The sequence below is a fragment of the Echinops telfairi genome, unplaced genomic scaffold, assembly GCF_000313985.2.
Source record: "Echinops telfairi isolate 266 unplaced genomic scaffold, ASM31398v2 ScPeMD7_3533;HRSCAF=4204_0, whole genome shotgun sequence".
NCBI lineage: Eukaryota > Metazoa > Chordata > Mammalia > Afrosoricida > Tenrecidae > Echinops > Echinops telfairi.
Window position 1 is genome coordinate 52,930,564 of NW_022107431.1, and position 14,778 is coordinate 52,945,341.

Here is a 14,778-nt window from a genome sequence, read left to right on the forward strand (position 1 = left end):
AAAAAAAAACAGTGATGAAACACTTCATGACATGGAGTGATTTGAAAAATGTCATGCTGAGTAAAGATAGTCAATCACAAAAGGGCAAAAACTTTATGAATCCACTGTAATAAGGACAAGAAACAGGGCATGTACAAGCTCAGGCTTACAAAGCATCCAGTTTGCTGGCCAGGGCAACTTGAGAGCCTGTAAAGGAGCCAGACTGTGCCCATGAACCATGCACCATCCTCTCCAAGTATGTACCTGGAAGGTCACTTTGGTGGAGGGCTCCTCACATCAGCTGGGTCAGATTGTCAAGAAAGGGTGAGTGGATGTTGATCGCTTAGTGGCTGTTATGAGAAGTTTGACGAGGTTCCCCTGGACTGACAGACATTTCTATTAGAGTGATGAGACTTATATTGATGGGACAGTCAAGTCAGAGTGGGGAAAGGCACATGTGGGAGAAAACAAGTGTATATGTGTTGGTATAAAAAGGGGGAAGACCAACTTTAAAGTAGGGGGGGAATGACCTAATAAGCCACATTGGATCAAATTTCTCTACACACCCTGCGGACCCAGGCCAAGTGCCACTGAACAGTGGAGCAATGAACCTGGATCTTCAAGGTACACGACGCATTCCAAAGGACATACCAGAGGGATCTGATGTGGAAACTCCACTAGGTGAATTAGACTCTACCTCAAATCGACTGTAATCTGAAGACCTAAGGTTGAAATTTTAGGGTGTTTGAAGATGCAGAAGACACTGAGCGAGTAGGTCAATGGCCTACTTGCTGTATTAAGATATACATATAATATATCATATATATCTATTATGCTGGCAGACCTGTGATCATTATTCAGACATTGTCAGTGAATGTTATTGCAAATTTCACCTGACAGCTAACTCCCATTGTTTGTGCAAATAGTGTCCAGCCACATAAGGATTTATTCTGTTCATGTGAATAATGCAGGTATCATGATATGTAGTTAGCCTATACTGGTCCAATAACCCTCTCTCAACATTTTTTTAAAAATTAGTACTAGGGGCTACTCAATGACACTATTACCAGAAGGCCCTTATGCTACAGGGAGATGTTGATAAGATTTTCTACCATAAATTAACAAGGAGGGCTCCAAGGGGAACCAGAGGCAGATAAAAAACATAGCTCCAGTAGTGGATTTTGGCTTGAACTAAAGCCTTGCTCCAATTTAAGAACAATTAATTCTTACAAATGACCCTACTTGATACCTGCCCTGCTCTCAGGAAGGAAACACGATATGAGTGCTATAGCAAAATAGGGTGAAGAAATTAGATGGTGTCTGGCTATCAGATAGAATAGTGTCTGGGGTCTTAAAGGCTTGTCTCCAAACAAGTAGCCATCTAAGCGAGATGTCAACTAAGTACACAGGAAAGAAACAATAAGATATCAGACGGATATTGGCTAAAAGAAGAGAATACTAGACAGATGTTTGCTTGTATTTTATTGATTATGTCAAGGCATTCAACTGTATGGATCATAACAAACTAGGGAAAGTCTGGGGAAGAATGGAAATTCCAGAATACTTCACTATGCTCATGCAGAACTTGGACATGCATCAGGAGGCAGTTGTATGAAAAGAACAAGGGCACTGAGATAGTTAAAGTTTATTGTGCCAACCTGGTCCATAAACACATGTGGGGTTAATTGAAAGGCAGAGAGATAAATGGCTCTGTGAGCCTCACCTTTTGAGTTCTTGGGTCTTTTGCTTTCTGGTGGTCAGTCCAAGGTGCACCTGCCCTAGCCAGTCCCCTGCTTCAGCTGGCAAGGCTGACTTCCTGCAAGACATCCCCCAGGAGAAGTCGCATGGACCTACCCCAATGCAGCCCTGGGTGATGGGGCAGCCATGTGGAGACCCCTGCCAGAGCTGAGATGCTGACACATTCACTGATTCAGCTTTCCTCCTGCAGTCGGCATCATTGTGTGTGTTTTGTGAGATGGAGGAGGACTTTGTGGATTAGTGTTGGACATATGGGCTAATGTTGGACTTGTGGGCTTGGGCAGCACTGGTTTGGGATGCTTTCTTGATGTGCACTTATCCTTTATATAAAACTCTCTCTTATAAATATGAGTTTCTGTGGATTTGTTTCTCTAATGTACTCAGACTAACACAGATGTAATGCATGGTTTAAAATAAGGAAAGGTATGTGTCAGGTTTATATCCTCTCACCATATTTAGTCAAACTATATGCGGAGCAAATAATCAGAGAAACTGGATAAAATGAAGAGGAGTGTACATCAGGATTGGAGAAAGACTTATTAACAACTTGAGATATGCAAATGACACAACCTTGCTTGCTGAACGGGAGGAGGACTTGAAAAACTTGCTGATGAAGATCAAGGATTACAGCTTTCAAAGAAAACCAAAATCCACATCACTGCACCAATAGGTAACCCCATGATAAACAGCAAAAAGATTAAAATTGTCGAATATTTCATCTTGCTTGGATCCACAATCAATGTTCATGGAAGTAGCACTCAAGAGGTGAAACTACTTGTTTCATTGTGTAAATATCTACACAAAGGTCTTTTTAGAATATTCAAAAACAGTGAGGTTACAGTAAGAACTCAGGTGTGCCTGACTGAAGCCAGGGAAATTTCAATCAATTCCTATACACTTTAAAGTTGGACACTGAATAAGGGCGATGAAAAAAAAATCAATGCATTTGAATTATGGTGCTGGTGAACAATTTCGAAACTCCCATGGACTGAGCAAAAAATATTGAAAGTACCATGGACTATCCAAATAACAAACAACTTTGTCTTGGAAGAAGTACAACCAAAATGGTCCTTAAAAGTGATGATGAATGTTTAGAAAATAATGTCAATATATGTACAAATGTGCTTGATACAATTGATGTATGGAATGTTATAAGAGCTGTAAGAGCCCTTGATCAAAATAAATAAATAAGTGAAGTAAAGTAAAATAAGTTAAGTAAAACAAATAAATAAGTGAAGATGGGGAGACTTCATCTTACAAACTTTGGATCTGTTGCCAGAAAAGACCAGCCCCTGGAAAAGGACACCATTCTGGGTAAAGTAAAGGGGCAGAGAAACAAAGGCCTTCACCGAGAGGAAGTGACACAGTGACTGCAACACTGGGCGCAAGCACAGGAATGATTCTATGGCTGGGGCAGGAGCAGGCAGCGTTTTGTTCTGTTGTGCATAAGGTCGCTGTGGGTGGGAACTGACTGAAGGGCACCTCACAACAACACGGCAGTGTGTTTGATGAGAATATGATGTTTTTCTACATCTATTAGGCAAGAATTGCTAAGACTATTCCTAAGCAACACAAAGAGAACAATTGAGCTAAAAGTATATATATATATATTTGTACTGTTCACCTGTATCCCAAATTCCCTCTTGCTCAATTATCTGAGTATCAAAGCAGATGGATGACTGAATTGATCTAAATTTGGGCAAAGGAAATCATGCTTGGTAAACTAGAAGAGCAGCACTAAAGAGAAAGACCTTCCACTAGATGAACTGACACCGTGGTTGCAATAATGGGCATAGAGACAACAATGACAAGGGTGGTGCAGGGCCCACCAGTGTTCTGTTCTTTTGTGTTTAGGGTCTCTAATAGTCAGAACCAGCAAGATGACATCTAACAAAAACAACAAAGAGGGAGATATCATAGGAATAAAAAACAAAACAGGGTAAGAGCAAGGATTTTGAAAGAAATTATAGAAAATAAATCTGGAGTTTTCATTAAAAAAAGAAACTAAAGGCATTAAAGGTTAATAGATGTGTAGGGGGTGAAAGAAGAACTTCTTTTTATATATAATAAAAGCTATAAAAAGAAAGTCTTTAAATATCAAGCAATCAGTAAAATATGTATATTATCAAAAAAATATGTATATTATCATTGCAATAATTTATGTATCCTTTTCCTATATTTTCTCTTAAAGTGTAAATTATAGCTTCTGGACTTCTTTCTACTACAATAGCTTTTGAAACCTGTTAACTATTGAACTTTGCCCATTTTCACTGTTTTAAGTTAGATTAAGATTCATTCTCTCAGAAAGAAAATTATAAGATATTTTCATATTCTTGAAAAATTTTCTGTTTGCTTAGAAAAGTAACACACAATACAATAAAAGAATCAAATCTGCCTGGTAAGTCGTGTGATATAAGCATACAAGCAATAAAAAGGTAGACTATTTGGAAAAGTCTTCTTAAAAGATTTAAAGGGAAGACTAGTCTTTTTTTTTAAATCATTTTATTGGGAGCTTGTACAACTCTATCACAATCCAAACATACATGCATTGTGTCAAGCACATTTGTACATTTGTTGCCTTCATCATTCTCAAAACATTTGCTTTCTACTTGAGCTCTTGGTATCAGCCCCTCATTTTTCCCCTCTCTCCCCATCCCCCCTCCTTCACGAACCCTTGATAATTTTTAAATTATTATTATTTTGTCATGTCTTACACTGTCCGACGTCTCCCTTCACCCACTTTTCTGTTGTCTATCCCCAGGGAGGGGGTCATATGTAGGTCCTTGTGAAAGGTTCCCCCTTTCTACCTCACCTTCCCTCCTCCCTCCTGGTATCACCACTCTCACCACGGGTCCTGAGGGTTTATCTGTCCTGGATTCCCTGTGTTTCCAGTTGGAAGACTAGTCTTTCATGACAAAGGAGATGCATATTTGTGCAAAATGAGCATGGGCAACTCATTTAGGATCCAAACTGACAGAGAGAATGGTATGCAAGAGATTTTTACTGTAGATTCCCTTAATAACCAGGGAATGACAACAAACTGAGAGATTCGGACCAGATTGTGAAACATTTAGGACATTTTTGCTGAGACTGAGGAGCAGCAGAAAGAAATCACAGAGTAACCTGGATGTTCAGTAATGAGGACAATATAGAAATGCCAGTCAGCTTGAGTTACGGACTCGAGGAGAAAAGAAGCATGTAGACTCTTGTAGGGTACCGGGCAAGAATATAAGCCCTGGTATAAAGAGGTAAGAATCAGTGTGGCTGCACATTAACCTCAAAAACAGATGGGTTATCAACAGTTATCATTACAGTACATAATTGAATTCTATAGGACAATATCTTGGATCACTAGCAAAGGTGATCTAATGTGCCATGCTACTAAAAACTATTAAAAGTAAGTTATTTTTATTAATACTTTTTTATCACTTGTTAATGTACATAATGAAGAAAGAACATTTACCACAATGCTTTGAATGTCTCAACATTTCATTGGCTCTCATGTTCTCACATAATTCAAAGTAGTGAACGCACTGCTGAACTGCGGCAGTTATCTGATAAAATAATAATATCTTATTAATTTCAGAAATTTGCAGCATGCAAGTCCAAGCATTAAAATAAACTGCCATGGTCTTAAAATTTATTTCCAAAAAACTGAAGAAAAAGATTTAGAATAAGACCTTTCCAGGCCACTAAAGCTCAGTCTCTCCAGTTTATATGCATGCTAGCTCTATGGACAGTGCTGCTGGGAAGCTAGAGGGGAAGCTTCAGTAAGTAACTCAGTCTAGTCATTTTTCAGCAAGTTGCTATGACTCGAGTCCTTCCACAAGGATCTCCTATAGCCAGAAAATCAAAGCAATGGAGCGCCCCAAAGTTCTTGCCACAGATGCACAAAATTAGCCCTTCATTCTGTAAAGTAGCAATAGTATAGCTTCCATCTCTTTTCCCCACATTTCTTCTCAAAAGCATAATCAAGATTACTTTAAAAAATAAATATAAGAGAAATTATCTTTCAATATTCTGCGAATTCAGACTGACATTGAGGTTCATAGAAAGCTTTTTGGCAAAAAGGAAGCTTAAGCTGAGATCTCAAGCAAATGTGACTAGATAAAGGACAGGACCGAATTAGTAATACACGAAGTGATTTATAATAAAATAACTCTATGGGCATGGCTAAAACGCTATTTTCATAAAAGTTAACTTTTCAAAAAGAAGAAACTGATTTTTAGAGTTAACCTAAAAAAAAACATATTTCAAATATTTCAACTGGGGCTTCTGTTATAGCAGCAATCACTTATTATCCATTATCCAGCCACCACAGGAAAAACTCACCCAGTCTTTCCCCAGCCCCTCTCTCTACCTAGATCAGCCTATGGTCATATGTCGGGAGAGGGGGGGAGTGAATCCATTAAAGTAGGAATGGGAAAGAAACGAGATGTGGAAATAGTTTATTTCAATTCAGTTTTTCTGAATATTTTTAAACACATGTTACCTCTCCAAGTAAATTCCCATCCTATTTTTGATATTCTTCCCTTCTCCTACTCCATTCTTTCAATCCTCACACACAAAGCAAGTATTGTTCGCCTTCTTTCATTTTCTGCACTGCTGCACTCATCCAAAGCACACAGGTCTAAGAATCTGTCCGCGCACTGAGCTTCTAAACTTAAGACTCTTTCTAACTATGTAAACTGCATTTCTCATTTCAAATTTGCATGACTATCACTTTTTTAATGTTTTAATAAATGGCATCCTTTTGGGTGCTTGTCAAGAGTTATTTCTGAGACTTGCTGATATCTTTTCCATGTCTCTCTGGGCTTGCACATTGTTCCCTAGTAGTAATAAATGCAGATCATTTCACTAAAATATTTTACAGGTTTAGCCTGTATTTGTTGAAACTCAACCCAATTTTCACAGATGTGAAATAATTTGTAATTCAGAACGGTTTTCTTGTAAGCTTCACTCAAAATCATGGTACTTTTATGAAACTCAATCCTCTATAAACATATGATCTGAATCAAATTACTTTTAAAGCCCATTATTTGTAACATCCCATATTTTTTACTATATATTTATATATTTCTTAACTACTGTCCTGACTGCATTGTAAGACTCTGTTTTTATCATTTTGTTTCAGAAGTTGGTGGTTTAAAAATTACATGACAGGGGAATGGCTTCATTATGGAATATTCATCACTACCACACAGCATTACAAATTCTATTAATTACATCTTATCTCTTTTATGGTATGACTTCACAACATAGGAATAGAAGTACAGACTTACCAGAGATTTATATTTCTTTTCAAGAAGTCTTAGTAGTATAGTTCTACTATAATATGCATGCTAAAATTAGGAAGAAATGGCATTTGATTTAATATTCATGCTATACCATTTAAAATCGCTTTGCTCTATATCTTTTCCAGTAACTACATCATTAATTACACAGTAAGTTGGTTTTAAATTATTGTGGTTTCATTTACAAAGTTTAAGATGAATTTATTTTGATCAGCACCAGACAGGTCTTCTATGTGGATTAGATTAGAACCATAGCAATCACAAGAATGCAAGTTATGCCAAAGAACATGTGTATCACTTAATGATGGACCTGTAGAAAAACATTCCACCCTTCAACTGTGTCAAATTTCCACACCTATGTTAAAACTGGCACCAAACAAGCTTCGCTGACTACCACTGTATGACAGGAGCCAAAGCAAAGTGCATAAGTGGGAAAATATCACAACTTTTATGCTGACAATTTCGTCTACATGTGGGGAAATGTGCCAAGGTTTGAAACGCTCCAAAGGGACAAAATTCTAATAATTTCCTGCCAATCATTTTGAAATATGCTTCAAAGTGCCCCAAATTAAAATACAACTTTTATGCATTGTGCACAGCCAAGGGGAAGATATACATTAACCTTATTTATCTCAATTACAATAAGTATCAGTCACGGCCATCATTTTACTTAGGAGCAAAAAATAAGTGTTACAAAGACAAGGGCACAGAAAACTATCAAAATTCTGAAGGGCAATCTTTATATTAATTAAAGCAAGGTTTGGGGCCCTTTAGCGTTAATAAAAAAATGTATGGATTTTAACCCTTGTAACTTAAATTATTACCCCAAACCCATTAACCTCTTTTTCAGCTTAATAAGAAAAATATGTTAACCTACATTTAAACTATTTTGTTTTAATATTGATGATGTTAGAAGAAGAATCTGAACAGAACATGCCTTATGCCAGAGTCGGCAAAATGGCCCTCATGGCAAATTCAGCCAGCCAATTTGATTTTTTGCCAACGAAGTATTATTGGAACACAGTCACACCTGTCATTTGCATATTAGTGGTTTGTACTTTTCAGCTACAACCAAACAGTTGAATGGTTGTGATGGAAATGGCCCACAAAGGCAAAACATTTACTATCTTTCCCTGTATATTAATAAAAGTATGTCAATTCCTCCCTTAGACGCAAAGAAAGCATAGGAGAATGTGATTAATTTGTATCAATATGGCGGATGATCCCTTCAGGACCAGTGGCGTGAGTGGCAATACTGGGAGGGTAGAGGGAGAGTGGGTTGGAAAGAGGGAACTGAATACAAGGATCTATATGTGACCTCCTCCCTGGGGGACGGACAACAGAAAAGTAGGTGAAGGGAGACGTCAGACAGGGCAGGATATGACAAAATAAACAATTTCTAAATTATCAAAGGCTCATGAGGGAAGAAGGAGCGGGGGGGGAGGGGAAAAAAATGAGGACCTGATGCCAGGGGGTTAAGTGGAGAGCAAATGTTTTGAGAATGACGAGGGCAATGAATGTACAAATGTGTTTACAAAATTGTTTTATGTATGGATTGTGATGAGTCGTATGTGACCCTAATAAAACGATTAAAAATAATAATAATTTAAAAATAAATTTAAAATATGCAGAGCAAAAAAAAAAAGAAAAAAAATATTTGTATTAATACTAGAATACGCTTGGGGAGTTAACTTTTTAATAATTTTTTCTTGGCAAGTTTTTAGAAGCTCTATCTCATTCTCTTAAAAGTCAAGTACCTTTGATAAATTTCAGTGAAAAAAGTTATTTACAAACAATTTAGCCAAATTTTTGTCAATAAATACTTGAACAGATACATTTTAAAATATATTTAAGAAATAAAACTACATAAAACAAAATCTTAATAGCAGTTATCGGTCTATCTAGATAACATAGACAGAATAAACAATCTGGAGGAGAAAACAAAGGGAACAAGAGTTCCAGGGAGGCATGGGAGAGGGAGGTGGGGGAAAGGAAGTGTGTGTTAACAATGTAGGGACAAGGGAACAATAAGTGATCCAAAATCGATGGCAAGGAGGGTGTAGGAGGTCTGGTAGGGCTTGATCAAGGGCAATCTAACCAAGAGGAATCGCTGAAACCCAAATGAAGGCTGAATATGATAGTGGGACAAGTGGAAAGTAAATGGAAATAGAGGAAAGAGCTAGGAGTCAAAGGGCATTTATAGAGGTCTAACTGCAGGCATGTACATATGTAAATATATTTATCTATGAGGATATGGAAGTGGATGGATGTGCATATATTTATATATGTATATATGTAAATGTATTTATCTATGTACATATGTAATTTTTATATTACATGACATTTATATATGTACATATGTAAATATATTTTATTTGTACATATGTAAATATATTTATCTATGAGGATGCGGAAGTGGATCGATGTGCATATATTTGGTATTGGGGTGGCAGATGGACATTGGGCATCCACTTAAGTATTCCCTCAAGGCAAGAACACTTTGTTCTATTAAACTGGCATTCCATGATGCTCACCTTCATGACAGGATCACAGAAGACAAAGCAGGTGCATAAGCAAATGTGGTGAAGAAAGCTGATGGTGCCCAGCTATCAAATGATATAGCAACTAGAGTCTTAAAGGCTTGAAGGTAAACAAGCGGCTATCTAATTCAGAAGCAACAAAGCCCACATGGAAGAAGCACACCAGCCTGCATGCTCACGATGTGCCGAAGGGATCAGTTATCAGGCATCAAAGAACAAAAAATCTTATCATTGTATGCTTACCTCCCTGGCACGATCGCTGAAGACAAATGGGTGCATAAGCAAATGTGGTGAAGAAAGCTGATGGGGCCTGGCTATCAAAAGATATATTCTGGGGTCTTAAAGGACTGAAGGTAAACAAGCGGCCATCTAGCTCAGAAGCAACAAGGCCCACATGTAAGAAGCACACCAGCTTTTGCGATCACAAGGTGTCGAAGGGATCAGGTATCAGGCATCATCAGAACAAAAAATCCTATCATTGTGAATGAGGGGGAGTGCCAGGTGGAGAGCCAAGGCCCATCTGTAGGCAACTGGACATCCCCTTGCAGAAGGGTTTCGGGTAGGAGATGAGCCAGTCAGGGTGCAGTGTAGCAACGATGAAACATACAACTTTCCTCTAGTTCCTAAATGCTTCCTCCCCACCCACTATCATGATCCCAATTTTACCTTACAAATCTGGCTAGACCAGAGGATGTACACTGGCATGGATAGGAACTGGAAACACAGGAAATCCAGGGTGGATGATCCCTTTGGGACCAGTGGTGAGAGTAGCAATACCAGGAGGGTGGAAGGAGGGTGGGGCAGAAAGGGAGAACCGATTACAAGATCTACATATAACCTCCTCCCTGGGGGACGGACAACAGAAAAGTGGGTGAAGGGAGACATCAGACAGGACAAGATATGACAAAATAATAATTTATAAATTATCAAGGATTCATAAGGGAGGGGGGAGAAGGGCGGGAGGGAGAAAATGAGGAGCTGATACCAAGGTCTTTAAGTGGAGAGCAAATGTTTTGAGAGGGTGATGAATGTACGGATGTGATTTACACAGTTATGTATATGTATGGGTTGTGATAAGAATTGTATGAGCCCCTAATAAAATGATTTTTAAATAAAAGAATTATGATGGCCACAAATGTACAAATGTGCTTGACACAATGGATGGATGGATGTATTTTGATAAGAGTTGTACGAGCCTCCAATAAAAGTATTTAATTAAAAAAATAGTGATTATCTCTATTTGGTACAATAAGATTTAAGTTTATTTGATCTTTTCATGTTGTATATTTTCTATAAAATGCCACTATTTGGTAATCAAGAAAGAAGTTAGTAAGAAAAGTAGTGTCAGAAATTATGAAAAACACATTCTGAATAAATCAATTCAATTCAGCAAATACTTATACAGACAGGCCAGAATTGTGTTCTAGGTAAATAAGCATTTATTATACCATTCAGATTGTTATACATTGTATTATACATTATTTCCATCTACTTATTAATTTAAATGTATGAACTAAAGAAAACTAGGTTTGGTGTAGGTCATTCAGCAAATGCACTGTCATTTAAAATTCTATTCTCACTATGCCACTTACTATGTTAATAAACTTGGCCAGCCTAATGGCAACCTTGTGCTTCAATTGCTGCAGAGTAAAATGCAGCTTAGTGGTACGGACAATAATGCCACTAATGTCAATTTTTTTATTCAAGAATAAATGGACACCTAGGAAATCAAATAAAAATCTTTAACACTCAATAAATGTTAGTTATTTTAAAATCCATATAGCAATACAATAGGTATAAAAGACATTGCATTTTTTCCTTACCATCCACTTTTTGAACCACACAGCCTTGGCATCGACTAATGCAAGAAAGTAAATTGGATCCAAAATCTTTTGGGAGACCAGATGGCTTTGATTATGCTTAACTGATAACAATGACAAAGTGCTCTCCACGATTTCCTCCATATACCTTAAAGTTTGGAAAATAAAGAATTTAAGAAACAAAACAGTGCATGCTTTATACAATACTGGTGATATAGTGTATATTTGTGGAATTTAAAGAGACTGTTTAAAAACAATATTCACTATTTCAGTTAATGACAAAATGCCCAATTATTTTCTGTCTTAAAAAAACATATATTCTTTCTATTATATCACTGGCTCTCCAATTATAACTTTCTCTGTTAGATTCTCTTACTTTATTACAAATTTTAAGAATTGAAAAGGCAAGGACTAAAGAACTTTGAAGAACTGTGTCCAAAGTAGCAAAGACTAGTGAAAGATTCTGAGGCTAAAACATCCTTTTTTTATCATCCTGTTAGGTAAGCATTGGATTGCTAACCACAAAGTCAGTGGTTAAAACACAACTGTTGATCTGGGGGGGAAAGTTGAGGCTATTTTCTCCCCAAAAGATTTACAACCTCAGAAAACTTTTACTGGGTTGTTGTGAGTCAGAATCAACCCAACAAGAGTAGGTGTGATCAATGATATGAAGTGGTACTTGTACACACATAGAGCCATCCACATAGCTCTATTCAAGACAAGAATGCTGAAGAAAAAGAGCTTTATTAATCTCTTCCTCTTCTTCTAAATCAAATAAGACTGCCTCTAATGGTTTTTCCTCTCTGAAAAGTATGCGAGCATATTTCATGAAGTCATAAATCAAGCATACTTACTTTTCTGGATGACGAATCCAGAAAGATGGCACCTCTTTCTGATATTCATTTAGAAGACGAACCTATAATATATTAGTGGTCAACAGATTTCAGGAAATTAGAATTCTTAATTGCAGAACTGCTCAACTAAAACTAAAAGGATATTATAAAAAATGAGTACCTTTTTAAGTAAACGGGTCACATTCGGATTAGTAATATCTATACCAGTTAAAAGAGTAGGAATATGATTTTCTCTAGAAAGAAAATATAACTCCAGATGCTTAGCTAAAAAGAAAAAAAAAGATACAAAGTACATCATAAGTACCTATGACGAGAAAAAAAGCATTTTAGTAGATGATTTTATAAACATACATACCTAAGCTTGTGTAAATTTCTTTAGTCATGTGTAACGGTGAAAGTGTAAATGTCTGTGCATAAAATTTTAAGATCCGGTCCTATGAAAATACAATAGATTTGCATCTAAGACTCTTACAAGAATAGAAACACGATACAAGAAACATCTTTCGCATTGTAAAACTCCTAGAAAATAAACCTTCAGAAACCAGAGTAGAAACGTACCTATAAAAAGAAGCACTTTTTAAAAAACTGTTTTTGTGAATTAGGTGAAGGTTTACAAAGCAGATGATCAGTTTTACATTCAACAATTGATACTCATTCTGTCATCCAACGTAATCCCTCAATGTGAGTGGCTGACTCTGATTGCTCCCTGCGTTTCCGGTTTCCATCCCCCTCCTTTCCTAACCGTACTTCGTCCTCGCTAAAGGCTCTCCCGTAGATCTGAAATGGTCGGTGATTTTACTATGGAGTGAGCTCAGTTCCAGACCGGACCTGAAGGGTGACTAAAGGTCACTGTCTTGGTGATTCCACCAGAATCTGGTTTGGGTCTGCAAAACCTAAAACTGGCTGCAAATAATAGTAAAAATAATCGTAATCTAATAAATAGTAAGTTTAATATATTATTAAAATTTGTTTTCAGTAAATGTATTGACACTGAGAGAGAGGAAGGTAAGATTTAGATATTGGAAATAGCCATCTAAAAGGGTCAATAAACAAAGGAATAAGGATGTCAATGCTAAATTTGAAAAGCCATTCCAAACGCGAGGTTTATTTACTTACTTCCTTGCTTTTTAATTGTTTATGTGGGTAGTTTCAGTAATTAGATATTTAGAACTCTCCAACCATGCTGCCTGTTTTCAAGAATAGCATTACAAATGTATGCATCCTGAATTTTTTACATTATTAAAACTCAAAAGTATAAATTATTACAAACTAAATGACATAACACATGTAAAACAGAATAGAGTCTGGCACTAGTTTGGTTTCAAAAATATAATTTAAACTATAATAATAATAATATTTTTAAGTTGGTATAATTTAAACTATAATAATAATAATACCAACTTTAACACTGAAAACAAATGAATCCTACTATTAAAATCTGACTTTCAATTAAATAAAAATAATATAAAACTGCACCAAAATTTCTATTCTGGAAAAAAATATATATCAATTAACAAGCCGGCTTTTATAAAATATTGAGATAATATGCTTGCAAGAAATGATTCCTCAACCAACTAAAGATCCCTTCTAAAAACCTCAGGAGATTCCAGAATGCTCAGTATCCTCTGCAAGTCTTTACACAGTTGCAGCAATTGAAAACTATCCATCCCCACACTTTTCAACCACTACAGGCTTCATTCAGTTACATGGAATAAATAATCCCTTAGAGTAGGAAATGTTGAAATCGAATCAAAGTCAAAATGCATTTGGATCAAACACACGTCAGACATGAAAGGAACGCCACATCTTGTTTTCGTTTCCAAAATGCTTAATAAAATGTTTTTCAATTTTATTAACTTAATGACATGGCCATCTACTTCATAAGTATCTGCCATGACTAAATAAATCCTAGTTCATCTCACTATACTTACAAAGTTGTTACTTAAATTTTAAAATACATTTTAAGAGCTTATTAGGTCAACATTCTGCCTTTGTCAAGAATGGGGAAAAAACGGGGAAACTTGTAACTTTCTCTTGCTAGAGAGCATCATAAAAGTTAAAGTTGACCCAACAGTAGCCTTTCCTCCCTTGAAGTTCTTAGCTCACTGAATTTTTAGAGAAGTCTGCACCACCCTCTGGTGTTTGTATGTTTGAACTGCAAGTAAGTGTTACGTAATTACACACCTACTTGCCCTGTGATTAAGCTAGTGGTTGCTAACTGAAAACAGGATGACTGAAACCCATCAGCTGCTCCATGAGAAAAAACTTCAGTAGTCTGTTTCCATAGAGACAAAAGCCCTGGAAACCCTATGAGGCAAACTACTCTTTCTTATGGGGTCTCATTCGTCACCCTTACATAAATAACAAACAGTATTTCCCAAATTACTCTTTTTACCAATGTAATTATAACTTCTTGATAAGAGTGTGATGTTACAGGCCTGTCTGGATAGGACAGGCTGGATGAACAATCTGGAGGAGAAAACAACGGGACTGACAGTTCCGGGGGGACATGGGAGAGGGGGAGGAGGGGGGA

At 36.7% G+C, this 14,778-nt stretch overlaps 1 protein-coding gene across 2 annotated transcripts in view; it reads right to left on the reverse strand.

Annotated features, from left to right (window-relative positions):
- TBC1D32 (TBC1 domain family member 32) overlaps window positions 1–14,778 on the reverse strand; it is a 289,724-nt gene that overhangs the window by 217,553 nt on the left and 57,393 nt on the right. For both annotated transcript variants that reach the window (XM_045294624.1, XM_045294625.1), the window contains exons 6-11: window positions 12,601–12,679; window positions 12,406–12,509; window positions 12,246–12,307; window positions 11,395–11,539; window positions 7,020–7,079; window positions 5,201–5,291 (exon numbers count right to left, since the gene is read on the reverse strand). In XM_045294624.1, coding sequence (XP_045150559.1) covers window positions 5,201–5,291; window positions 7,020–7,079; window positions 11,395–11,539; window positions 12,246–12,307; window positions 12,406–12,509; window positions 12,601–12,679 — 541 coding nt within the window. The remainder of the gene's footprint in view (window positions 1–5,200; window positions 5,292–7,019; window positions 7,080–11,394; window positions 11,540–12,245; window positions 12,308–12,405; window positions 12,510–12,600; window positions 12,680–14,778) is intronic.